A 25,513-nucleotide genomic window follows, 5' to 3' on the forward strand; every position below is an offset into this window, starting at 1 on the left:
TCTCTCCCCATCTCTCCCCATCTCTCCCCATCTCTCCCCATCTCTCCCCATCTCTCCCCATCTCTCCCCATCTCTCCCCATCTCTCCCCATCTCTCCCAACGACAATTCTGAGAGCTCCAGCGCATCCCAGCGATTTGATCCTCAAAATGACGCGCAAGTATTGCCTAGTAACACCCTCTATGATTGTGGCGAATCTCGAAGCGCAAAGACTGTTGTTTATCCAGGAAGGCTATGAGCTTCTGCAAACACAAAAGAACAAGAGCGACCAATTTCTCAACCTCTGGCAGATTCCAGATCGCCAATCTCAGAGATGGGTCAGAAATCGAGCCAGAGCACTTCTAGAAATAATTTACAACAAAAAGTCTTTGGGTATTGAGGTTTTCCTATTATGCGCACTCGGTACGAGTACGTCGAGGCTTGCCAGAGTTGACCCTGTCAATTGTGAGTCGCAAATAGCCAAATGGTGGGCGACGGTTGAGCATCCATCGAGCCTAGCTCCTGTAGCCAAAGCTTATGAGAGCCGTCGATGGAGCGTGTTCTCAGCATTCGCGAGGTAAATATATCCTCTGAGTACATATATATCGAGCTTTGATTGACATGCCTTACAGTCAGCCTCCACCTACAGCGGTTCACCTTAGTCTAACTGAACTGTTCAATTTTTTGGAAAGCCATGTTTCTCGCCAGAGTTTGGAGATGATATGTCACCTATCCGGTCAGCCACTGCCAACTATCGGCCTTGACATAAATGGCCGGAGTGCGAAGATAGAACTGTCTCTCAGAGCGAGCGAATCATTGATTCAACACCTCGTCGCGTCTAGGAGCCTTGCAGACGGAAGTATCGGACCGCAGGTTGTTGATAAAAGCGGCAGACCTGACCAGGCTCTATGAAAACAATGTAACATTCGTCTCCTTTACCAGTCACAACATTTGTGACCGGGTCACTGTCGACTCTAACAGCACCCCACTTTCCTTTCTGAGTGACGAGGAGAGCACGAATCGATCGATCTGCCGTGCCGAGATCTTTTCCACCCTCATTGCAAATGACCCAGTTCTGTTCTAGCGTAATGTTTGACGAAGTTGCAGGAATTTCCAAGTTTCTCCATTCCTTAAGTTCTTTTCGTACAAGTTCCACCAGCTTCTGGTCATCGTTCGCTATGTCTGTAACATGCAAAAGTTGCGGGCCTTCGGCCATGGCGAGTGATATTTATCACGAAGGCTTGCACGTGTTGCTGTTATCTAGCTCCGTATTCTGTACTGAGATAGTAGGAATCTGATTGGCAAAAGTATCTGCTTTGTGGCTCACATCATTAGCCAGGAGTTCTCGCTTCTGAGAAAGGGGGAGACACACTTGACCAAAATGGTGTTAGAGGTAAATCAAGGATCATTTAAGATACTTGAGTGATGTGACTACAGAGCTTCATACAGAGCTTCGAAATTCATTAGGAGGTGGGCGTTAATTGAGTGAAAGGAAATCAGTCACGGAATATTCTTCGGAAAACTAGCAAAAGCAATGGTGCCCAACAATGCTATGGAGGGGATACGGAACCGGAATAATGTTGATGCAGACATCCCACCCATAATCCGGGAGGGGTGAGCGGGGCAACAAAGCTGCTTCCCCTCTGCTCCTCTGCTCCTCTCTGCTCCTCTCTGCTCCCCTCTGCTCTCCTCTGCTCCCCTCTTTCCTCCATTCTGACGTCAGTATTGTATAGCGTGACTCTATAAACTACGTATGCACGAATCAGGTCTCTCGATTCACAGATTATGCCATCTTCTTTACGCAAATCCCTGGAATTATAGTGCTGTTTGTGGTCGTAAAAATCATTTCAGCGCAATGAACTATACACATTCAATGTCGGGAACTAAAGTAGTATCTGCAAAATCATTACTGAGAAAACTCCAATGGGCCTGGGTTCGGATAATGTAGAGCTTCTTCCGTTGCTGAAAGCTGGATTGTGAGGACCATTTGTCAGAATACCAGGTGAATATTAAAGCCAGAATCATCCGTGTTCACTGCAAATTGCCAATAAATGAATCAATGGAGTCAATTCTATCGTGATCCTACAATCTTTGTCGACCATCTAATATGTTTTGCTTCAGCTTGTTTGCAATCTGGAAATCCTGCCTCCCTTGGCCAACTACCAAAACCATGTCAAGAAGCGAACCTATAAGCACATCCGTCTCTGGCTATGCGAATATCACTCCGATGCTTCGGAAATCCTCACAAGACAATGATAAAGTTCTAAACGTGGTCGAAGCCGAAACCGATTTCGGTATATCTTTTTTTGAAGCATATCACGGACTCGTCATCAATAAGAACGGGCCTTACTTGTTGTTTCTGGCTCGCTTTCGAAAAACTCCTTGGAAGAGCCATATTATCACTTGTCCAGTTAAGTTTCAAGCCGAAAATCTCAAACCGGTCGATCGAACTATACTCCAGCTCAATCTTGATGTCGCCCGAACTATGGTGCCAGAGTCTGCCTGGAGGAAACTTGGGATGAAACCAAGTGATGGGCTCTTGATTTGTCAGTCTGAGCAAGGATCAAACTCAGATTGCATCTGTAGATGCCATGTACCTAGTCGCTGAAAGTCTTCGCCCTTTTTTTTTTGAAAAGTATAACGGTGCTTGCTTTTGTCGGGAATTATACATTGTCTTGCATGATCTATAAAGAGTCAAGCTATCGGATTCATTCATTCGCAATCAATAAAAGTCTTAGCAAAAATTCTGTCCCGAGTATGTTCGCTTGCCCTAGCTATATTGTGCTGTTGGTCTATCTTCCTTGCTGTATCTCTCCTCCTCTACCTATGTCGAGGTGAAGCCGCTGAAGCCCGCTACTCGCTTCCATATTTCGAGTAAGCTCTTCATCAATAGCAAAAACAGATTCCTGAAGTGAATCCTCACATTGATAAGAGAAAGCCTCAGGGAATAAGCAGGGAGAGAAACGATGCCTCCAAGTCAAATCTTGTTAAATGAGCAGGTAAGGCAGAACAGTCTGGCGAGAATTTGCAAATACTAACCTGGTTTCCAGGAGATGTGCTGCGGAAGAACAGCCCCAGGAAACAAAGTTGTTCGTCGACATCCTCGAATGCGCGCTACAAGCCTGATATTTTGCTGTGTCTGTGAGAAGGGAGTAAGAGGAGACGGTCCCTCTGGACGCTGTTGTCGCCAGTGCAGACAAGAAAATTGTCTTTGGGTGTTTGTGGATCATGCGAAAAGGCTGTACTTTGTGATAACTACGAATCTGGAAGTAGTTTTTGGCGCTTAACAGAACAATACCGTAACGAATATTGCAGTAGCCTGGTTTTTGAGCCGCCCTGTCCACAGGCGAGTCAGTAGATCGGACTTAATCTAGAATGCTGCGGCTTACAGACAGCATGCATACAGTAAAACTTTATTGGCGTATGTAAGATCGCTTAATTGGTATGCAGCAAAGCTCTTCGGAATAAAGGCACTGTAGCTGGACAAATGTCACTATGGGAAGCAGGAAACGATCTTGTCCTGCAATGTTTACGAAAGCTCGGTAATTTCACATTACGGACCATCGGATACTGTATAAAAACAGAATCAAGAATACCCTGTAGTCAGCTTGTTAGGCCTGCCAACCCGCAACCTGCTACGACCGTGTACATAAATTGAACCAATTGCTTGATCTTATATTGTCGACTGAACCACATCTTCGACACTCTTTCTTCCAACCCTATTAATCATGAATCCAACGGAAACTGTATCTTTTTTAGAAGCGCCTGAGGCCCTGCTTGAAAGTCTTCTACCCGGGTACAGCTTCTTTGCTCGTCTTGTCAAAATTTACCTCCATGCAAATGCCTCGATCTTTCTCCTTGCATCCGCGGCTCTCTTAGTGGCCTGCATGTATTTTTTCCCGGTACTCTGGACTCGCCCTTATCACTTTCTTCTTCCCTTTGCATCCTCAGTTCAAATCAGATATAACGACGATATATACAAGAACGTGATGTGCTGGGTCTCACAGTTGCCAGAATTGAGCACAACACAAGACTCAATTGCAGGAACCGAAATCAGCTTTGTCTCTCCATGGGACAAGAATGATCAGAAGACCGAACAGCAAACGGAACTTTCTGAGGAAGAGATTGTCCAGTTCGAGAAGGACGAACGGGAATTTTGGATCAAGATTAGGGAACTGAAGACGATTCAACCTATTCACTACACACCTGCACCTCCTGGTATTCACTTCTTCCGATATCGAGGTACTCTATTCGGTTTCTGTCGTCAACCATACAAGGAAGCTGGCAGCCCTTGGACTGATCACCGGGAGAAGCTATATCTGTATGCTTGGAGTCAGCATGCCCTTCGAAAGCTCTTGCAAGAGATACAGGGGGCTAACATAAAGACGAACAACAACCGCGTACGCATAAGCCAGGGGCTCAAGGATGGACCAGCGCGACAGTGGATGAATTTGCCATCTAAGATGCCAAGGCCCCTCTCGACTATCATTATAGATCCGCTTATCAAGAATGCGCTTGTCGACGAACTGACAGACTTTCTCCATCCGCGTACTCGTTCCTGGTACCAAAAACGTGGCATTCCATATCGAAGGGGGTATCTTTTTCAAGGCCCACCGGGCACTGGCAAATCAAGCCTGTGCCTCGCTATTGCTAGTCTGATAGGCCTCGAAATCTGCACAGTCAGTCTCAACTCAAACAATGTCGACGGTGACAGCCTCACCCGCTTGTTTTTATCTCTACCGGAGAAATGTCTCGTCCTTTTTGAGGATGTCGATCAGGCCGGGATAGAGAATCGCAATATCAGCGAGTCTCTCTCCCAGGTTGAAGATGCGTCAGACAATGATAGAAGCCATGAATTTCCAGATTCCTCTGACTGTTCGCAGGGTGGCCTAAGCCTCTCAGAAATCCTCAATATCATCGATGGTGTCTCTGCCCAGGAAGGGCGAATCTTGATCATGACCACAAACGACCCAGGGTCTCTTGACAAGGCCCTCCAACGCCCAGGCCGGGTGGACCGAGTCTTTCCCTTCCACTTCGCTACCCCAAGAGATATCAAGGAAATATTCCTAACATTCTTTGTGAGGCCTTCAGACCACCATTATATTGTCGATCCCCATGATATGAGAATATGTTGTTCTTTGGAACCAGCCTCTTCAAGTTGGTCGCTGAACGATATTGTTCAGTTGTCGGAATCCTTCGCTGCCAAGGTTAAGCCGAATACGTACACTGCTGCGATGCTCCAGAATTACCTTCTGCACTTCAGAAATGACCCAGTGTCGGCCGAGCGTAACGTGACTATTTGGATGACGAATATGGATGAGGGCGAGATATTCATGGTGGCTTGACTGGAATGGAAGGTTCAAAGCACTGAAGCAAATGACGTTCGAGTGCTTTTCCGGTCTAAACCCCCGGGGGTTTCAGAAGTAGGCAGGGAGACTAGAAATGTCACGAAACGTTAGCTGGAATATAAGATGTCGACCCGAAGGAATTCATAGCCCACCTTATATTGTCTAGTGCCTCTATGTCCATGTGGTTTCGGAATTGGCACGAATTGGAGGATAAAGGACGTGAGTCTAGGGTCACACGAACGCGCCAAACGTGCCACTCTGGACGGGTTCCGCACAAGGTGTGATGAGTAATCTAAGTCAAGGTGGAAAGTAGCCCAGAAATGCCCCACAAAAGCGAGAGACGTAGCCTCCAGTGCCTGAACAGGCACCATGATCAAACCCCATCGAATTGTGGTGAATATTCCCCACGCTGTAGCATAGTCTGCGGACATGGTCACTATTTCTGCAACCAACCAGAGGTATAGCGCATTTCGAACTGCCGACTCGACAAAAGTGATTAAACCTGGTTTGAGAAGCGTTAAGAAGGCAGAAAATCTCGGGAATTTTATAATCCAGTGCCAGCTGCGTCGTTCTTCGGACAGGTTTATTCTCTGAATAATATTAGGAGACCAGCCACCCACATGAAACTTGGATATGATCAGGAGATCCATGATAATGTTCACGATAATCTTGACCGAACTAATCACGAGAGGAACGTCGGGCTTGTCCAGAGCCCTTGTGGCGTTGGATACTGCAACTTCTATAGCGGAGCTGAGGGCTGAGAATGCACTAATTTGAACATAGGTAATACTTGCTTTCCGAGCCTCGCGCGGGACGAAGGTTGCTGTGAAGGCTTTGGCTGCGCTGGTGAAAATTATGCTCATGATCAGACCGAGGACTGTTTGGAACGCGACCAGAGCATGTGCGAGTTCTAGACGAGACTTGTATGACCGCGTAACTTGATCGGCAATAGTCACCCAGACGGCACGAGGAAGACCTTCGTTAAGTACTTCTGCAACAGTGCCGATATAAGTATAAACGTCCGTTGTAACCACCACGGTAGAGTCAATATTCGCAATCCAGATCTTGACTAGAGTGCTGTACAATGCAGGGAGCATAAAAGAGCCGACATTGTACAAGAGACAGCCTGCATAGCTGTAGACGTATGTGAGGGACTGATCCTTGACATCGTTTGTCTTGCACTCACCTGGATCGGCGCCACCAGCCGCTCTCAACGGTCCATCGTAGAGACAGAAGGCTATCATGTGTATCTTCATCGTCCGGGTTGGTCACCCCATGTACTTCGATGGTGTCATTTCCCAATGTCGGACCCATTGCCAGGGGTGAGATATTTTTTCAACGAAAACAATCGGAGACCGAACAAGAACAGTGTCCATGGGGAGTATTGAGTTCTATAGGAAGAATAATGGCGGCAGAGTTGCTTCAACTTCCCCCGCTCTATGCCAAGTCATTTGCGCTCCAATCACAGCAGACTGAAAAGTGATACAAAGTCAGCGACATCAAGGCTTGACTGATGACGACGCCTGTCAGTGCCTCATCTTACCTTGCTAATTCACTGCTTGAAAAAGACTGAAACATCCTCTAGTTTCTGATTGCTGCAACAAATCAGAGACATGGCCCTTATATGGCGATCATGCGAGCAGCCTGAAACCAAGTCAATCTTCATGACGAATGGTTGTTTTGGGATTTGGGCGAAAGGCTAAGTCGCTGCCTATTCGCATCCGGTAGATGATTAGAAGTCCAGCATCGAACCCTTCTGAGACCCAACCAACTGGGCTGGTGTAGCCAGAAAGTATTTGATTAAAACCGTCAGACTTGGGAATATGGATGGAAAGCAAGGGGTCAGCACACTTTGTGAATTTCGGTGTTTGAAATCGAGCCTTCTGTTCAAATCAAGTCGTCTTTTGGCTGGATCATATCATTTGGTTTCAAGTTCTGTAGGCGCTTGCCATGCGCTGACGATTAGAGCCCTCAGAACAGAAATCGTTCGTCGTTCTTGAGGACCGATTAATTAATTGCTAAAGCCGTACTGACCTGTATTGTCCATCTCCAATACACTCCGTTATCGTCTGTTATCGACAAGCCGATGTACGTACGGGTCATGGTCGAGCCACAGTGTGGCATAAAAGAAGCTGATACGGTACAATGTATACCAAGGAAGCTGTATCGTTTCCAAGGATTTGTATGTTACCGAGCGGTGAACTGCAGCCTTACCGCCTTGAGAAGTCCTCCATCAGGCGGTGGATTTAATCCAGGCGTTATCCAGGCTCGGGCGGTGAGGTAGATTTCAGGCGGTATTTAACCTCGAGCGGTGGATTGGTCAACCCAGTCTCAGGCCGTAGACATACCAGTCTGAGGCGGTAGAGCAGTCTTAGGCGGTGAAGCGGTCTGAGGCGGTGAAGCAGTCTGAGGCGGTAGATCTAGTCCGAACATGAATTCCAGTAGCAAGCAGTAAGTAAATTCACCTCACCGTCAGATGGTTATCTAATCGATGGATTGAAAGGCGCATCTTCATGCATGTATAGTTCCAAGTGATTGTGCATTTGTCTACCACGATGCTCGTATCAGTGTTGAACGAGAAACGGGTCTCTGCCCATGACTGGAACTCATCCGGAAGGGAGAGTCGCTGCTTGTCTGATCTCGGGCTCATGATCCGGAATTAAGGCCATCCGAGATAGTACAGTGGAAAAAGCGCCTCTTTGTTACCTTGAATCCAGGTTTTTGTATAGTGATGAGCTGCTGTATGTTTGAAATGGGTGGAAAATGTGAAACAAGCACATATCAACCCATGAGTACTTCTCCCAAGCTTTTAAGCTTGAGATATCAGCCAAGGATGCTGTTCTCCCTGATATCGAGGGAAAAGTTGCGACTTACCCAAACTGGTCTCAAATGAAATGTACCTGGATTGGAGTATATCTAGTTATGGCCCTGGAGGGTAGAACAGCCTGATTATATGTCAGGTATGTATAAGATATGGATGACAATCAAGGGACATTCATGTAAAAAAGTTTGAGTGGTAGACCATACCTTGTCTTTCTGGCAAAGATCAGATGTAGGCAATCGATGCATCAAGAGTTATTTGTTAAGCCATCACATGTATGGGTGATTTGACATCCTTTATATCTTTTTGGCACCTAATTAAGGGTTGGTAGCCCTAGTTGATAAGCGTCCAATTTATCTTTACTAACCTTGAGATGTCTACCATCCATCTTTGTACTTACCTGGCAGTAACGCACGGCTGCCCTGATAGGCAAATCACTTAGCGCTTCCCTTTCATGACTGCTAAGCCATCGGCAGGGGAAAACCCTACTTCTCTACTTGCTATTCCCTACAAACAAAGAATGGTTATTCTTTGTTTCTGTTAATACACTAGTATGTTTAGATTCACGCTAGTACGATAAGTCACATGAATGATTATAGGCTTCCAAATTTCGCGCAGAACATGCCGATAGTGCTCCCACTACTAAGACGATTCATGGAGTTCTTACTCCGATCTATCGCCTCACAATATACTAGACAATAGGTTCTCGGCCTATATAGCTTAACTATTCTTTATGGAATGCTTCCAGCCAAATTCAAATGTGCCATTGCAGTCCAACCCATATGACAGAATACTCTAGTTCGTCTTTCACGCTCTCCTGCGACATGAAAGGAGTAGCCTTCATTTTAGTGAGTGACAACAATATAGCCAACTTATCTCTTCCTCCACCGTTGGCTCTTGAGGTATTTGCTAGTCTAAATTAGAGTTTATTGATTAGGCACGTTTACAGTGTAGTCAAGAAATCTGTACGGATGAGCTAACTGGGATATTCCTTGATGCATTCTCATGAGACTTCCTCATGAAGGCTACAAGCTCAAAGTGTCCCAAGCACCGACTTGTTGCTATACACGCCACTAAGCAAATACATATCTCATCATCTCAACCTGAAGATGTTGTACCTGAGCTACTTTGTACATAGTGCTAGTACCGGGAGAGAAAGATTCCCACAACAATCACATATCTCTCTGGCAGGGCATATAATTACGGTAGTTCGAAAGATATTTGAGGGAGTGATACTGTATGACTTCAGCATATTGTGACAAAGAAGAATATAGTTTTGGATCTGTCCCCGATATTCTTTTAGCACAACTACGGTAGATCTACCATATTGCGCTAATGAAAATTTCTTGAAGAGATAGAAACTGAACTGAAGGTCCTCGTTCGCAGGGTGGGTGATTCGACGTCTGCTTTGGGAAATGCATTGTACTGCCTACACTGCCAAGCCTCACTCAGCTTTTCAGGTGTTTCTAAAATAGCGCATCACATGTATGCTACGCATAGACAAGTTTCAAGGCCCTGTTGCAGTAAAACATGGCGGTGTCTAAAAGGGTAGTAGGTAGAAGAAGTATAGGTCTTTAGTGGTTGTAGAGCATTGTTGGCGCGTAGGCGAAGCCTGTTTGGTAAAACTTTGTATTGACACTATTGGTGCTCGAGAGTATGTCCACGTTTACTTTTGGGTTAAAGGAGTTAAAATGGGGCTTAGTGTTTATAGAGGACCAGGAAAATGACGGGCACTCCGGCGGTGCTAAAGTGAGATACATGATTTTAGTTGTGCACATTTTAAATGCGTCACATGACCAGCACTAGTAAGCTCAGATGAGCTCTCAGGGTGACGGTCACTTTCTCTAGTGTTTACTCCCGGAGCAATCCGGGATCGCTCAGGAATTGCTCAGGACACGCACTTCTGTGCTCCCCCCACGCTCTGGGCCGCTCAGTGAGCAAAAAGCGGCGCCAAGTTCGACCTAAAGCGGAAAGGGAAAGTTGTTCGATTTCCGCAGCAATCCAGTTCAGTAGTTCCAGACTACGCGAGAAGGACATGATTCAGGGATCTTCAGACTGCCGCTTAAGTTGAGTCATGCATGATGTCTCCACCAATTGACCCCCACATGACCCCGGACAGCTTCTTCCACACCTTGTCCGCCAAGAAACCCTCATCTTCCAGCCCCGTGCTCATCTACTTCATCTCCGGCAATCCAGGCTTGATATCATACTACTACCCATTCTTCACGCATCTGATCGAGAAACTGAAGCCACTAGTCTCGGAGCACAATGGCAATCCCACCATCCACCTCCACGGCCACAGCCTCGCCGGCTTCGAAGTCTCAGCAAGCGGGGACTCCGCCTCCGCCGCAGAGCCCTACTACCACGACCTCGAAGACCAGATCCGCTTCGTACAGCACAAGCTAGACGAGTGCGTTACCGGCATCGCCAACGCAGCATCCACCCCCACTCCCAAACCCAGGATCATCCTAATCGGCCACTCCGTGGGCACCTACATGGCCATGGAACTCATCCGCCGCCACCGCGAACGCACATCCTCATCGTCTACCGACGCATTCCCAACCTTCGACATCATAAGCGGCATCCTCCTCTTCCCGACAGTCGTGGACATCGCCAAGTCTCCGTCCGGGAGGAAATTGACCGTATGTTGCAGCCATCTCCCCCTCCCCTTCCCCCCGCCTCCTCAAGCATGTAAACACAGAACTAACCACCAGCTTGGCTGATATGAAGACCCTCCTATCCTTCCTCCCGCATCTAGCCCTCATCGCCAGCTTCTTCGCAAGGGCTTTGACGACCCTCCTCCCGGGGTTTCTGCTTCGCGGTCTGGTGGCTCTGGTCATGGGGTCCCCGCCACAGGAGGCTGTGGATACGACGGTTGCGTTTCTGCGGAGTAGGCGTGGTGTACGGCAGGCTTTGTACGTTTCTTTTTTCTCCCTCTTTCTTCCTCTTCCCGGGAATCGGGTTGATGGTCCTTCGCTTCTGGAGTGTGGGTGGTTGCGGAGCTGGGAGTCATTCCTGCACTTCATGCTCAACTGACGGGAGGGAATCGTCTCGCTACCTTCCTCATGAGAATCATCCCTACCATCCGTGGATACACAGCTAACCCGAAAAAAAAACAGACACATGGCCGCCTCAGAAATGTACAGCATAAACTCAGACGAATGGGCCGACGAAGTCTGGGGCATCTCATCCGATGCCGGTTCGTCCGAAGCGCTAGCGAAGCTGTTCTTCTACTACGGACGAGAGGACCATTGGGTGGCGGAGGAGACGCGCGAGGAGATCCTTGCGCTGAGGGGGAAGGCTACGGAGGGCCGGGGTCCCACGATGGTGGTTTGTGAGGAGGGGTCGCCTCATGCTTTTTGTTTGCGTGAGTTTTTTGTGACTTTCTATTTTCTACCTTGTTGGGGCGTTGGTTCTCGGTTGGATGTGCTGACTTTTTGGGATCGGGTAGGGCATAGTGAGGTTATGGCTGCCAAGGTTGCGGAGATGGTTAAGGAGGTGGTTGGGTGATACTAGAGAAGGGTCTTGAGTGTGTAGGTGTGTCGTCAGATAGAGCTATGTGGTGAGCGTTGGGATGGGCTACGGAATCTATACATCCACTTCAAGCAACGGCTTCTATCTGTGCTGAATCATCTTGCATGTCGTTCATGGGTATCTCATCTTTCCTGCCTCCGGCCAAAGATACACAACCACCCCCTCACTGAGTCCCTTGATACGCCAGCCCGGCCCGCCGAAACAAATCCCCCAGGACGTCCGGCTGCGGTGCCGGGGCGGCTGCAACCGAGCCTTGAGCTGGTCCAGGACCAGGCCCAGCCCCCGGCGGGGGCGGGGGCGGTGCATGCTGCCAGTCAGCCGGCGCGAGCTGATGCGCGCGCACGCTCCAGGCATCATCCTGCGCGCGCTGCTGCCCAAAGATATCCTTGAGCGAGATCTGGCGCGCCATCGGCACGACGTCCGACTGGACCTCGTCGAGCGGCGCGGCGGTCGTGGTCGCTGCCGCCGCGGTCGCCGCCGCCATATGCAGCCCATTCTGCCGCGTGGCCTCCAGTCGCTCGCGCGCCAGCTTCAAGCTCTCGCCGGCATGCACGGCACACTCGCGGATCATCTGCGCGTTGATGTTGCGCGTCTCGGCCGTCGAGTTCGGCGGCGGCTCGCTGTAGATCCACAACCCGTAGATGCGGATGTCACTGCCAGGGGATTTGCCGGCCGCACTCGCACCCGTGCCTGTAGGATTCACCTGCTGCTGTTGCGGTGGCGGTGCCCCAGCGACATGGCCCAAGCCCTCCGGCGCGTGATCCGATTTCAGGATGATGTATTCCTCGGTGATCTCGACGTTGTCGCCGTCCGTGAGCAGTAGGTCGAAATTGTTGAGCCCCCGCCGGTTGAGCACGAACACGCTGTACCGCTCCTCGCCCAGCGGGCCCTGCGCTAGTTGACAGACGAACAGCGTGCCTTCCACGCTGCTTTTCTCCCATTGCCGCGTCGCCGGGCTGAAGATATAGACCACTGCGTATTGGGCTAGCGAGAGGATAGAGGTGATGGCGGGGTTGTGGCGTCGGAGGACGGCTAGGTTGAGGTCCTCGTTGGTGCGCAGCGGTGGTAGAGGGGTGGTGTTCGTTGCCATTGTAGCTTGAGGTTGTGGTTGTTGTTGAGTGTCCGAGAGATAGGTCTGGTAGTCGGAGTCGTAGTCGGAGGGTTGGGCGAAACCGCCCTGGCTGAGGTGGGGAGGATGCTGATGGTTTCGTGGGTTATTGTTGTTATGGCCCTGATTCGAATGGGCACGTCGGGGTTTGCGAGCGCTCATTGTGTATTGAATGTGTATGGAGAGGGAGAGAGAGTGTGTGTGTGGATGTTGCGAAAAGGGAGTAAGTGGTGTGTAACGGAAGCGATGATGACGATTGGGAAGTCGCGGCGGAAAGAAGCTCGGCTCAGCTCTGGCGGTCGGAAACCCCCCCGCGGTCTGGATTCCCTCCCATTCATTCTCCCTCTCCCTCTCCCGCTCTCTATTCTACACCACCTCATACTCAACTTCCACCCGCCCCCTTTCTTTTACTCGGCTCTACAAGGGTCGTAGTTCTTGGCAATTCCAGACTGTTCTCCTGTGAGCCCTCCGATCCCCTCTCCCTACACCACAGCCGCCGATTCTGCCGGCTTCTAGCCCATGCAGCTACGGCGTTGCCACCGGCGCTCGGATCCATACCTTCATACCTTCAGTCTTTCTCAACCTCAGAACGCCCCCTGACCTTTCGTTCTACAGCTCCAGCATGTTCGCTTTCTAGTGTACAGAAGTCCCGCGCATAGCTTCCACTCGTTATCTAGCCGTTTGCGCCGCGTGTCATTCCGCGGCGAGCTCGTATCCGCCCGCATAGCTCGGAGGCCACCCTATAAAGTATATAGATCCACGACACTGAAGTCGGATGCGCAAAGCATTCCTTCACTAATACAGCATGACTTCCAACCCCCAGCGACCGTCATCGCAGCCACACATCTCCGGCGAATTCCCCGGCGACAACGAGCTGTCTCCCGAGACCGATCTTTCCTCGCTGCCGCAGGCCGTCAAAGCCAGAAAGTCCGAATATACCCGACAACAATCCATCCGAGTCAAGGTCGGCACGTGGAATGTGGCTGCCATCCCCGGCACCGAGGACGACATCGGGAACTGGTTCGTACAACAGAAGGGGGTATGCGAGCAACTGTCCGGGTTGCGGGTCACAGATTTGCAGGGAGGAGACAAGCCAGACAACTCAACAGGTGGAGAGACGGAGTCATTGTCTGAGACTGCGCCGGACCAGATCGATCTCTACGTTCTTGGATTACAGGAGATTGTGGATGTCTCGTCGCCTGCGGAAGCGCTGAGACCGTATGTCGATCCTGCGCCTGCGAATCGGTGGAAAGCGGCGCTTGAAAAGGCCTTGCCGCCGGGATATAAGCTGATTGCTGAGACACAGCTGGTGGGCTTGCTGCAGTTGGTGTATGCGTCTCCATCCTTGGCTAGCCAGGTATCGTCCGTCAGCTGCACCAGTGTGGGTACGGGGCTTCTAGGGTACATGGGTAATAAAGGCGCTGTTGCGACTCGCTTGGTGCTCGGTGAAACGACATGCGCTGTCTTCGTCAATTGCCACCTGGCCGCTGGGTCGGATAAGAACAGTCTGGAGCGGCGGAATTGGGATGCTTCGCAAATAGTCACACGGGCTCGCTTCGAACCCATTGACCCGAACGCCAGTCTTCGGGAAGACCCCGCTGAGAGCATCGGGCAAGAGGACTTTGCTTTTTGGTTCGGTGATCTAAATTATCGGCTGGATGATATCCCCGGCGACGACGTGCGGCGAGTGCTGGCTCGACATACAGCGAATGATTACGACAATCGTCACAGGCTACGGGTAGATGCCAATGACCGTACCGCATCACCGCAGGTAAATGTTAAAGACGTCGAGAATCGTCGATCGTCCAGTCAGGAGGAGAGAAGCAGCAGCTCCGGTCCACCTGTTTCGGACGAAGACATCGATCCGCATACAGATCCCGCGTCTTTACAGACCACAATCTCGTCATTACTGCCGCATGACCAACTCAAGATGCAGCAGAGCAAGCGAAAGGCTTTCCATGACGGATGGCGAGAGGGTCCGATCACCTTCCTGCCGACCTACAAGTACGATGTAGGCAGCGTGGGCCGATTTGATTCTAGTGAGAAGAATCGCGGGCCCAGTTGGTGCGACCGGATCCTATTCCGATCGCGCAAGGATAAGCTGAGGTCTGAGAGACTGGCGAAGGAAGCCGAAGTGGCTAGGAAGCGCGACGAGGAGATGAAGGCCAGGGGCCTAGACAAGGCGGCTGCCGATGACAATGTCTTGTTTGATTATGACCCAGATGTTGACGGAGCCGACAGCGGAGATGAATATGATCCGGACAAGGAGGCCAACGAGGATGATTCGTTCGTGTCGGCCACTGAGGCTGATGAGTCGCTTCAACTAGATTACTACCTGTCCCATCAAGGAATCCTCTCATCAGACCATAAGCCTCTAGCGGCGGGTTTCACATTGACCTTTGAATCTGTGGACCCACAGGTCAAGGCCAAGATTCATCAGGAAGTGGTTCGGGTACTGGACAAGGTCGAAAACGAGTCTCGTCCAGGACTCACTGTTGTCGTCGACCATCACGGTAGTCAACCAACGAGCGAAGACCCCAACGCCGTGAATTTCGGAGATGTGCCTTTCGATGTCCCCGTCACTCGAACCCTGACAGTCGCAAACACCAGCGGTGTATCCGCAACATTCTCCCTGGAGAAGCCGGAACAAGATGCTTCCCAACAGGATGCTTCCTGGTTGGAGTACCGGGTGCATCACTCTGATTCGGAAGACTCGAAACAGAAGCTGCCGACGAACGAATGCACTCTCCTACCCGGAGAGATCGCAAACATTGAAGTTTCGGCGTACGTTCGAAATATCGAGCTGGCTCGATTACTAAACCAGGGCCAACTGAGTCTGGAGGAAGTTCTTGTCCTCCGAGTGATCAATGGTCGAGACCATTTCATTTCTGCGTATGGGAAATGGCTACCCACCTGTTTTGGCCGCTCCCTTGAAGAGCTCACAATGATGCCCGAATCAGGGGCGCGCAGCCTCAGCAAACACGAGCGTCAGCGAGAAGGCACGGCCGTGCCGTTATCGGCGCCTCGCGAGCTCTTCCGACTGACCGAAGCTATATCGGAGATGACTGAGCGAGCCGTTGCCGAATGGAGTATGACCAGAGGGCACTCGGAGGACGACATGCCCCCTTGGACCAAGGAACCTTTCGGCTATGGTTGGCCTTTTGAACCTGAGACATGGACATTACGCGACCAAGACGAGCGTCTTTCGCTCCTGGCAGCCGCTCGCGAGGCTCTGGATACCAACAAGGATTTACACATCGTTTTCTCCCCGGAGGTGTCTTGTCTACATCGTCTTGAGATCCTCAGCGAAACACTGATAGTCTTCCTTCGGTCATTGAAGGACGGCGTCGTCACCAGCACCGTCTGGCAGAACCTAGATCAACAGATCCTCGCCCGCGAGAAAACCGGCGCATCTCCTCTGTCCTGGGAGGAAACCCAAGCGTGGGTGCTGGAGAGCCTCGCCTACTCGCCCGCCCACAGCGTATCCTTCACCTTCGTAACCTTCATGCTAGCCCGCATCGCCAACGAAGTCGCCCCAGCCTCATCCATTCCCACCCACGGCCCTCTTAAGATCCTATCCCCACCGCCCGAAAATCGAGCCTCATCCCAGGAGAATTCCGCAAAAGACCTCACATCCCAAGAGCAAGAGCAACAAAAACAGCAGCAGCAGCAGCAACAACAGCAACAACAACAACAACAAGCACCACCACCCCCCTCATCCTTCATATCCGCCAACGCCTTCCGGCGCCGAACCCGCACCTTCAACTCCTCCGTCTCGGAGCCCTCCCCAGCCATCTCACAAATGGCCATGCGCCGCCAAGCGGTCGAAACAGCCCTAGCCACCATCTTCGCCTCGGTGCTGATCTCCACGGAGGGTCCCGTGCCCGCGAAGGAGAAGGACCGACGGGCGCTGGAGGAGCGCAAACGGGGCCTCATTGAGCCATTCCTGAAAACCATTGGGGTGGACAGCAAGGGGCCGTCGGGCGGTGTTCCTTGATTTGTATGTAACCATGTTATTATTGTATAGTTCCGAGTATTTAGTAGATGGGTATAGGCATAGAGTTTTCTTTCTGGCTGGGTGTTTCGCCCTTTTCAATTTGTATACAGAATTCTATTCAGAGGGGGAGAAAGAGAGTATTTCGGTATTGTCAATGAAGGCGTTGAGCTTGTTTCTTTCCAATGATAGAATGAGCTGAAGCTAATGATATTAATCATGGTAGAACTGGAAATTGTGTAGAACCCTCCCCCCCTCCCTCCCTCCCTGGACTATTCCATGACATAGAGGAATACAGCATAAACGGGCACCCCGCTTCCCTTCCCCTCTCCTTCCCCCTCGCTCAGTCGCAACCCAAGTTAAGTTACCTAGCAATATATATATACCTACCACAAGCTAAGAAGTATAGAAGAAGCGAGACACAAAAATCGAAAAAGTAATGACAAGAGTGGGATTCGAACCCACGCCACTTGCGTGACTGCAATGCTCCTCAGACTTTAGAAGATCTGAAGAAGGAGGTGAAGGGTCCTTGAGTGCAGCGCCTTAGACCACTCGGCCATCTTGCCGTTCTTGGTAATATTCTTCAAAGTGGGATCTATGTGCGGTGAACCTTAGTGGGATGGGTGTGTTTTGCTTGGGTCTGGGGATACGGAGGGAGGGAGGGAGGTGGGTGGAGATGGGATGGGGTCGTAGCGCTATAGATAGTGTTTGTGGTGTACATTTCTTTACTATTGTATTATTTGTAGATGGCCATGTCCACGGGTGCTCCTAGAGACGGTTCTGGTCCAATATAGCGTCACCCGCTCTACGGGGGCTTACTTTTGCTCCACCAAATGCGACCGTAACCAGAAAGAATCCAGAATACATGCAGGCGAGATACGATGCTTGCTAGGTGGGTGGGATGGATAAAGTCCCGGAACTCTGTGTTTGCGCGGGTCATAGCGACCAGTTTTGAGTGTGTCGCAGTCGGTTGCAACTCACCGCGTACTCTTCCCCAAGTCTCTCATCTGTACTCCTTGATTGGATCGAGCGTCCGCGATTCAACTGAGTGGACCTGCGGCGCAACACGTCTTGTTCCCTTCAAGGGCTGCGCCTTGCGGTCTCTGGGTTGCTTTCCCTTGTTAGGTGCCGTGGACGGTGGCGGTTGGGTCAGTATCTTCTCCCTGCAGTACCGTAGACAACGTCGAAGCACCTGCATCGGGAGACCGACGACACCCATGAAGACCTGTCCGGGGAGTGTGATAATGGTGTACACCGACCCCATGACCAGATTGATCAGTCCCTGGGGCTTGGCCCGATGTGCGGCAGCCGCCAGGGAGAAGGCATCGTGCACGTGGGCCTCCAGGGCCTGGAAACGCGTCTCGGTCTGGTATGTGAAGACGGTGGTACGTTTCTCGTAGCGACGGACGGCGCGGTTCAGGGCGTCAATGTCCCATTGGAAGGTCTTGCGCATCTCAGCGGTGGCCTGGGAGATCAGGGCCTGGGAGGTATCGCTCTGCGGCGACTGTTCGGCGTTCATTGACGGGCCCGGCGAGAGTCGTGCGGCGGCCGTCTCGGCGACGTGAGCTTCGAGCTCTTCCAGGCGCTTGGCCAAATCGAGGACTTTGTGGGCATCGACTTTGTCCATCTCGTCCTCGGTGGAGGAGGCGACGACGCGTTGCAGGTGGAGAGTGCGCGCTTGAACCATCTTCAAGAGATGCGAGAATGGTCGTATCTCTGAGGCGAGCAGGAAGATAGTCAGGTTGTAGTTGGAGACTAGGCCTTCCGACGGCCGCGAAAGTTTCGATCGGATGGTGTGAAGGAGCCATGTTCCGATCAGTGGAAATATGAAACACGAGACCAACGCGGCGAGCTCATGGATCTGCAGCTCCTTGGTGGCTGCAGCGGCGTTATTGGAGAGGTGCTGTTCACGGGCGATCTGTGGTTGGGTGTTGTCCCCAGATTCGGGGCTGAGGGGAATATCGCTCGGCTCAGGACTCCTGGGGAACTCCGCTGTGTCGAAGTATTTGTCGGAGGACTGTCGAATAGCTTGTGCAGAGCGATACCAGTCCCTGGTGCTGTTAGCGAAACGAGATGAAGAGGATACCAGCTGAGGAATGAGTACATACCATGGTAATCGGACTGACCAATTTAGGAAGATGGCGGCAAGGACGAGAAGAGTGATGTCGGTGACGACGGCACTACCGTTTTGGAAAAAGATGCCGGCAATGGCAGGCAGTAGAGCCAGACCCAAGGGAGCCGAGTGCCAATGTGATTCTTCATTTGTCAGGTCGACGTCACCTCTTCCCTTAGCCACGCGCGGGAAAAGTATGTCATCCGTGGAGGACCGAATTGAATTGCGAGCCTCCGAGACTGAGTCGGATAATGTGGAATTACGGCGCTGAGCTTGCAGGTTGGAGATCGTACCTTCTGCAAAAGTTGCAGATCGGGCTGGGCCACGATGGCGAAGGTTAGTGAAATCCGGGGAGAGCACGCGCGGACTGCTGGTGTTGTGGTCGTGTGCCTGGGCTGACCGCGACGGGCCAGCTGGGTCGGGCATGGCACAATGCAGTAGAACCGTGCGGACACAATTTCCAAGAGATGAAGAGTTGGCAGGAAGGAAAGGAAAGAGAAGAAGAGAAAGATGAGGAGGGGGAAGAAAGAGAAGGAAGTGGCAGTGGGAGTGAGTGGGAGACAGGGAGGAGGGAGGGAAAGTCAGTCACGCAGATCTATCTTGCTTGTACGACGGACGCTAAAGCAGCCATGGCTCGAACTCCGAATCGATCATCGATCACTGCCTGGGGGCGGGCACTAGTTCCGTTTAGGCTTAAGTCGGGGTTACTTACCCATGACGACAGGGTTCCACCTTTGCTTGGATGGAACCTTGGCTCCATTCCTTGTCTATGCGGTTATCAAGAAGCGGAGCCAGGAAAAACACTTTGCGGCATGTATTATGACGATTAAGATCAAATACATATAATTAACTGTGGGTAGGACAGTTACTGTCAGTTGTCAGCCTTTACGCACGCAAATCGATAGAAACAAAACGATCTGGTGAACGGCTATACTTATCGCAGTACCCCGCATCCCACAGTTATTGTAGTTAATGTCTTTATCTAGCCGACATATCTGGTGAAGCCTGAGCACATCGAATTGAAAAATTCACACCACCAAGTAGGAGTTCGGTGTAGAGGCACCAGCTCCAGGAAATAATTGAGGCCGGTCAAAGCTGAGCCAGCCTGTGGGCTAATGATCGACGGGATGCCATTGATCGCACCATATATGCCCTGGTGTTGGTGCCGCTTTGCAACTCGAACAGCATTGAGAACGAGGATCGGTCTAAAGACACCGTGTGTTTAGAATTTAGAGAGAAAAGTTCTAGAGCGAAAGGAGACCGTACGAACAACGACAGCCATGATACTGACATCTTTGATTCCAGCAACAGTCTTTCCCATGGAGGTAACGGCTTGGCAATCTGCATAACGCAACTTCGAAGCGGAGACTAGGTACGAAAGGACACCCTCAGGCTGAGTTGTCACGACAGCCTGATCGCAGAAATGAGATATAAGCATCTCTGGCTGGTTCTTTGGCTCCAGTCGGGTGCCCTGGACCTGGACACATAAGCTTGATTTAAGCTCTTGCAAGGGTGACAAAGCACTTTGTGGATTCTTTGTCACAAGCTCTCTGAAGCTGGCCTGTGCCTGATAGCTCCGAGATCGGTTGTTCGGCATATCACCGATCCTGTGTACAGCCAGTAAGTGCTTTGCACCCAGCAGATGATCTGGTACTTTGTGACCCCGAAGCTCAGTCCCATTGCATGTATCCCTGATTCACCATGGCCATTCACCACAGCTATATTGACATGAACGTAAAGTCTGAAAATAGTAACTGAGCATGTGGAGCTGAGCCTTTTGAGAGGCCGAGAGCAATAGTCGCAACACTGAGGAGATTGATGTAAGTTGTGGAAGTGAGTCTTTTGAGACCCAAAATAGGAAAGGTCGGGGGAGAAGTTCAGGGCTGGCTTGGAGATCGAGCGGCCATCTTCTCCTCCACCGCCCCAATCTGACCCCCTTATTCAAGGATGATCAAGCAGATTCTGTTCATTGACTCATTTCTTTTGAACTCAGTGTAAATGGCTGTTTTTCAAATGCCTGCGTTGATTGGGCTCAGTGGCGTCTTCTCCATAGTCACAACACTCGCCGGCTCTTTTCGCAGCCCTCTGATTCTGTGTACCCCCTCGGCAAATGGCACGATGGTGTCTCAATTAGACCCTCAGTCAAAGCTGCGATACTCTCGTACCTGTCTACTCCTGCGTGATGTCAATAAGACATTGATGTTACTCCTTATTCAGGAGATTGATCCACCGTTGTCTATATCGTGCTGCTGCGCCCAGCAAGATGACCCAAGACCATCCTTCCTTGCTGATATACCGGTTCCTGAATTTCCTTCAACCACAGTTCATGCATCTGTATCAGAACGATAAGCGCTGAACAACCTCAAGAGCTTCGTGGATCATCGTGAGAATCTATCCTACCAAGCTAATATCACTCAGCCTCCAAGATGAGTGCCCAAGAAGCTCCGATCTATCCGCTATATATGCAAGCGGTTCTCCTGCCAGTAATCTCCTTCGTTTCTCTTCTATTGAGCATCGTCCCATTGGTGCTGCACTGGAAACATCGCAACGTTGCCGCCAGCAGCCTCATCTGTTGGTACATGATTCTCAATGTCTTCAACATCGTCAACGCCATACTCTGGCCAACCGATGATGTGAGCGCTTGGTGGGATGGCAATGGTCTCTGCGATGTGGAGGGAAAAATCATGATCGCCAGCTACATCGCTGTCCCTGGGACGCTCGTTTGCATCTTCCGCAGTTTGGCCTGCGTGCTGGACACCAGGCGTGCAGCTCTAGTTCCGACGAGATCGCAGCGGTGGTGGAATCGAGGAATGACCCTTCTGTTCTGTTTCATAGCCCCCGCAATCGCGATGATCACCCAATACGTCTATCAGGGAGGTCGGTACTTTCTCTTTGCCATTGCCGGCTGCGTCAATAGCTACGATGAGAGCTGGGTGACCCTGGTTCTGGCGTATGTCTGGCCCCTGGTCATTTGCTTGATCGCTGGTTATTATTGCGGTAAGTTAACACAAGACCTCAGGACAGTCGGTCGCTAACCTTGCTAGTGATTGTACTGTACCGTCTCAGCAAGTATCGAAGTCAATTTGGCGACATAATCCAGTCCACGAACAGCAACATGAACAAATCGCGATTCCTGCGGCTCTTCCTGCTCGCCTTCCTCATGCTGTTGGCCATCATCCCTGTCCAGACCTATGTCGTTACCACCAACATCACCCGCACCCTACCGTGGCATGCATACTCGTGGAGCCATACCCATCCTCCCACTTGGAACACGATCGTGAAAGTTCCCACGATGGGCCAGGTATTCTTCGACCGCTGGATCCCAGCAGCGTCAGGCTTCATGTTTTTTATCTTCTTCGGCAGCGGGCGTGACGCCACGAAAATGTACTGCGCCATCATGAGGTTTGTGGGCTTGCATCACTGCTTCCCCTGCCTCCGGCCCTCGACAACCACCACCATTTCGACCGGCTCGACCGGCTCGACAAGCAGCCGAGCTAAGCTACTCTTCCACTGGAAATGGACCTCTGCATCTAGGTATCGTACCCCTCCCAGCCCCACTGCACTATCCCAACAGCAAGCAAAGCCCTAACCTCCTACAGAACCGGCGTCAACACCACGACGAACCCCCGCTCCATCCCCCGCGGCTTCCCCGACATCGAGAAAGGTATCAGCCTCCAAACCAAAAACCCCAGTAATACACCGTGGTACAAGCGCGTCTGGCGCCTTAAGGGAACATCCAGCCAAGAAAGAACGCTACCTCTGGATCACCTCGCCGAGACGACCGCAAACACCGTCTCCACCACTGCATGGGCGGGCGTGAGCCAAAGCCGCAACAGCAGCGAGCTCGGCAGCCCGCCGCTCAAGGAAGATCATATCCGGGTCAAGCAGGTGATCACCCAGCAGAGCGAGCTGTATGTCTAAAATGCTGTATCTTCGTGGTTTAGGGCAGAATGGATCCAGGTTCGGTAAAGGGGAGGCGGATGGAGAGACTTATGCGTCTACTTTCTGTTGTAATAGGAGCTTTAATCTTAAGGCGGTTTAGTCCTGTGGGTTATGCTGATAGGTAGTGGAATTGTAAAGTGCTTTTTTTTTTGGGTGATGGCCGTGAAGTCTTGTGGTGTCTGTTATTTTGCCCATATGGGCTAGTCGATAACGCAACCCGCTGCCTTGATCTGGTACTTCGTTTAACTTCTGGGATACTTGATTCCTCAGATAGAGATAGCAAACCTTGCATGAAGCAACGGATCGAGGTACGTGAGCCACTGGAAGACAAAGTGACCGGGAGCAACCGGGAGTGAATGTCGACCGCCCCGTTGCTGCGTGAACAACTCAGCAGGCGATGGCGCGAGATGCGGAAGAGAGTTTACCATGCAAGCCAGCCAGCCTGTGGAGTATCTTCACTGGAAATCTTGGCAACGGAGGGTTTCGGAGACCGCCATACAGGATGAATCTCGATGGTGGAGGTGCTGGTGGCCTGCGATCTACGATGTGTATGCAGTTGCATGTGTACAGCGATGCTGACGCAATAGACGCGGCGGCAGATCCGTATCCATCACATGCTCGTGGTAGAGGTGCAAATTGGTATAATCAGAAGACGCGGCACGAGAAAAAGTGCTTCCGCAACATAAAGAATATCCTACTATACATACAAAAGGCATGATTGCAACATGCGACGGCGGACAGGCGGGCAGACCCGACAGGACTACCGTCTAAACCCATGACCGGATATAGCGGGCAGGGATGGGGAGAAGACGCCAATAGCAAGCAATGTACCCATTTCCTCGACATGAACACAGGCAAGAATCCCCAAGAAACCGCAACTCCCCTCCGGAGCCGGGGAAGCGAAGATGCCCCCCTCAAAAAATGCCTCCATTCGTATTAAAGCAGAAATCGAACCCGGGAGTATGTGTGTCGATGGATGCGATGGATGACTGTGCTTACAATCGGTGCACATGAGGTATTGTAGCTTAGTTAGTACCCTGCTCACCCTGCTCACCCTGCTCACCCGCACCAGACTCCTGAGGCTGGTAGGGGCGTCTCAGAACCTCGAGAGTCCCTATAGGATACGGATTGTTAGATTTATATGCATTGAGCGGGAATGTAAGGTGATAGGGTTCAGCGCTGGATACTCACGTTGGAGGATGCTCAGGGACGATCTCTTGACGCCGCTGGCGTCTTCATACGAGCGCATGGCCGCGTCTCCTTCGACGAAGAGAAGAGTTCTAGAGCGGGTGCAAGTCAGTGGTCGTTCTTCATCAAACGAGCAGAATCCAGGCCTGTAGGAAGCGATCTTCCATTGTGACCGCATCTCCACCCAAGGTTGGACACTCACCCCTTCGGCAGGCTGAGGAGGAACTCCTTCTGCTGACCCTCGGGGAAAGCCGAAACCTTGAAATAGCTCGTCGGCTTCTCTCCCCGGGAGTAGTAGCTCGTGGCAATGCTGTACTTGATGAACTCGGTGCCACTGGCGGTAGCAATCAGCTCGGGTTCACTGGCAAGACGGCCAGTGATGATCATCTTCGCGGCGGAACGCATCGAAGAGGAGCTGAAGGGACGCACAGCCTGAGCGACACCAGAAGTGGCGCGCATGGCAGGACGCAACGAGGACAGGAAGGCGGACATGATGTATGGCTGTGGATGTGGGTGGGGGACGGAGAACGGAGGTGATTCGCGATTTGCTTTGGGACTGGGCTTGATTCGAGAAGAATGGATGGAGAGAAAGAATTGAGGTTTGACGGAAAAGTCGAAGGAACATGTGAGCTCCCGCAGTCTCGATTCAGTCTCGATCTCCACACAAAAACAACAGGATCACCGCGGTCATAGCACGTGATTTGCTCCGCCTGTCCTTTCCTTCCTTTCCTTTCCGGTCATCGCCATCTCCATTCCTTTCGACTATACCGTACACTCTACGGAGTACAACACATACACATCTTGATTGCAGTGGCCAGACTCAGCCCATTGCCACATTCTACTTACTGTTTTTGCGGCCGTGCATGCATATATCACCCATAGACTTTGCGAAACTTTGCGAAACCTCCAAAGCATGGAAATTCTCTGCCGTGCCAGACTGTCGGTTGTGAAATAGTCAATAGCCTGCGCAGCGCCCGCTTGTGAGACGTCAGATCCCAAGTCTACCTGGGGAAACAGCAAGGCATAGCACCAACCCTCGCTTCCCAGAGGGACGCATTTCCTATAGGACTAGCCGGTCACTTAGCCTTCTCACCGCACCCATCCTGCATATTTCTATTGATGTGTGCTTGACCGAAAATTGAAAACCCAACGCTTCCGCGAAAGCTTCCGTCTAATAGACTGGTACCTGCTGGTCCGTCCAGCAGATGCAGAACGCGACACCGCTGGATCTCAAGATGATGAACACGGGTTCCTCATACCTACTGTACAAGTTACTTCCCTTTGACTGCATCTCGGCATAGCCATCGCGGTCGAACCCGCATCCGTCCACCTCCCAGGTTGTCTGTAGCCCTATATGGCCCGAAGGGTTCGATAGTCGCGGGAAACCCCTGGAAGTTAAACTAAACGTCGGATATGAGCCACAAGCTCCTGGACCAGTGGTGGCGCGTCTTGACTGTGTTTATGCGATCCCAATGAGCATTGTTCCTC

The 25,513-nt window shown here is 51.2% G+C and overlaps 10 protein-coding genes and 1 non-coding gene across 11 annotated transcripts; 5 read left to right on the forward strand and 6 right to left on the reverse strand.

Moving 5' to 3' along the window:
• BO97DRAFT_279685 (uncharacterized protein) lies at positions 1–687 on the forward strand. The gene has a single exon (XM_025691057.1). It carries the CDS (start codon positions 148–150, stop codon positions 556–558), a length of 411 nt encoding a protein of 136 aa, XP_025553349.1. The 5' UTR covers positions 1–147; the 3' UTR covers positions 559–687.
• Positions 427–1,483, reverse strand: BO97DRAFT_441685 (uncharacterized protein). The gene is made up of 2 exons (XM_025698193.1): positions 1,350–1,483; positions 427–1,291 (listed from the first exon to the last, which is right to left on the reverse strand). The coding sequence occupies exon 2, from the start codon at positions 1,191–1,193 to the stop codon at positions 816–818; it is 378 nt and encodes a 125-aa protein (XP_025553350.1). The 5' UTR covers positions 1,194–1,291; positions 1,350–1,483; the 3' UTR covers positions 427–815.
• A 2,200-nt stretch (positions 1,484–3,683) lies between these two features.
• On the forward strand, positions 3,684–5,635 carry BO97DRAFT_404206 (BCS1 and AAA domain-containing protein). Its single transcript, XM_025694916.1, has 5 exons — positions 3,684–4,296; positions 4,357–4,649; positions 4,698–5,176; positions 5,227–5,413; positions 5,478–5,635. Exons 1-4 carry the CDS (start codon positions 3,706–3,708, stop codon positions 5,244–5,246), a joined length of 1,383 nt encoding a protein of 460 aa, XP_025553351.1. The 5' UTR covers positions 3,684–3,705; the 3' UTR covers positions 5,247–5,413; positions 5,478–5,635.
• Positions 5,091–7,060, reverse strand: BO97DRAFT_279722 (uncharacterized protein). Its single transcript, XM_025691058.1, has 4 exons — positions 6,869–7,060; positions 6,512–6,797; positions 5,478–6,459; positions 5,091–5,413 (listed from the first exon to the last, which is right to left on the reverse strand). The coding sequence occupies exons 2-4, from the start codon at positions 6,637–6,639 to the stop codon at positions 5,378–5,380; spliced, it is 1,146 nt and encodes a 381-aa protein (XP_025553352.1). The 5' UTR covers positions 6,640–6,797; positions 6,869–7,060; the 3' UTR covers positions 5,091–5,377.
• Positions 7,061–10,227: 3,167 nt separating this feature from the next.
• On the forward strand, positions 10,228–11,656 carry BO97DRAFT_386633 (bifunctional triacylglycerol lipase/ester hydrolase; the record flags this gene model as incomplete). The annotated part of the gene is made up of 4 exons (XM_025693544.1): positions 10,228–10,788; positions 10,877–11,061; positions 11,266–11,513; positions 11,598–11,656. 4 exons carry the CDS (start codon positions 10,228–10,230, stop codon positions 11,654–11,656), a joined length of 1,053 nt encoding a protein of 350 aa, XP_025553353.1.
• A 54-nt stretch (positions 11,657–11,710) lies between these two features.
• On the reverse strand, positions 11,711–13,022 carry BO97DRAFT_404207 (Dcp1 family protein). Its single transcript, XM_025694917.1, has one exon. It carries the CDS (start codon positions 12,948–12,950, stop codon positions 11,844–11,846), a length of 1,107 nt encoding a protein of 368 aa, XP_025553354.1. The 5' UTR covers positions 12,951–13,022; the 3' UTR covers positions 11,711–11,843.
• A 152-nt stretch (positions 13,023–13,174) lies between these two features.
• On the forward strand, positions 13,175–16,873 carry BO97DRAFT_386639 (phosphatase family protein). The gene is made up of 2 exons (XM_025693545.1): positions 13,175–13,247; positions 13,404–16,873. Exon 2 carries the CDS (start codon positions 13,594–13,596, stop codon positions 16,783–16,785), a length of 3,192 nt encoding a protein of 1,063 aa, XP_025553355.1. The 5' UTR covers positions 13,175–13,247; positions 13,404–13,593; the 3' UTR covers positions 16,786–16,873.
• A 349-nt stretch (positions 16,874–17,222) lies between these two features.
• On the reverse strand, positions 17,223–17,348 carry BO97DRAFT_t93. Its single transcript has one exon. It is a non-coding gene; the product is annotated as a tRNA-Leu (tRNA).
• Positions 17,349–17,530: 182 nt separating this feature from the next.
• On the reverse strand, positions 17,531–19,433 carry BO97DRAFT_365049 (uncharacterized protein). Its single transcript, XM_025692564.1, has 2 exons — positions 18,891–19,433; positions 17,531–18,833 (listed from the first exon to the last, which is right to left on the reverse strand). The coding sequence occupies exons 1-2, from the start codon at positions 19,319–19,321 to the stop codon at positions 17,786–17,788; spliced, it is 1,479 nt and encodes a 492-aa protein (XP_025553356.1). The 5' UTR covers positions 19,322–19,433; the 3' UTR covers positions 17,531–17,785.
• Positions 19,434–21,321: 1,888 nt separating this feature from the next.
• On the forward strand, positions 21,322–22,871 carry BO97DRAFT_465790 (pheromone receptor; the record flags this gene model as incomplete). The annotated part of the gene is made up of 3 exons (XM_025699558.1): positions 21,322–21,892; positions 21,940–22,434; positions 22,479–22,871. 3 exons carry the CDS (start codon positions 21,322–21,324, stop codon positions 22,814–22,816), a joined length of 1,404 nt encoding a protein of 467 aa, XP_025553357.1. The 3' UTR covers positions 22,817–22,871.
• A 626-nt stretch (positions 22,872–23,497) lies between these two features.
• BO97DRAFT_476589 (single-stranded DNA-binding protein) lies at positions 23,498–24,655 on the reverse strand. Its single transcript, XM_025700491.1, has 3 exons — positions 24,228–24,655; positions 24,029–24,117; positions 23,498–23,951 (listed from the first exon to the last, which is right to left on the reverse strand). Exons 1-3 carry the CDS (start codon positions 24,515–24,517, stop codon positions 23,863–23,865), a joined length of 468 nt encoding a protein of 155 aa, XP_025553358.1. The 5' UTR covers positions 24,518–24,655; the 3' UTR covers positions 23,498–23,862.
• Positions 24,656–25,513: the final 858 nt, after the last annotated feature.

Source organism: Aspergillus homomorphus (genome assembly GCF_003184865.1).
Source record: "Aspergillus homomorphus CBS 101889 unplaced genomic scaffold BO97scaffold_9, whole genome shotgun sequence".
NCBI lineage: Eukaryota > Fungi > Ascomycota > Eurotiomycetes > Eurotiales > Aspergillaceae > Aspergillus > Aspergillus homomorphus.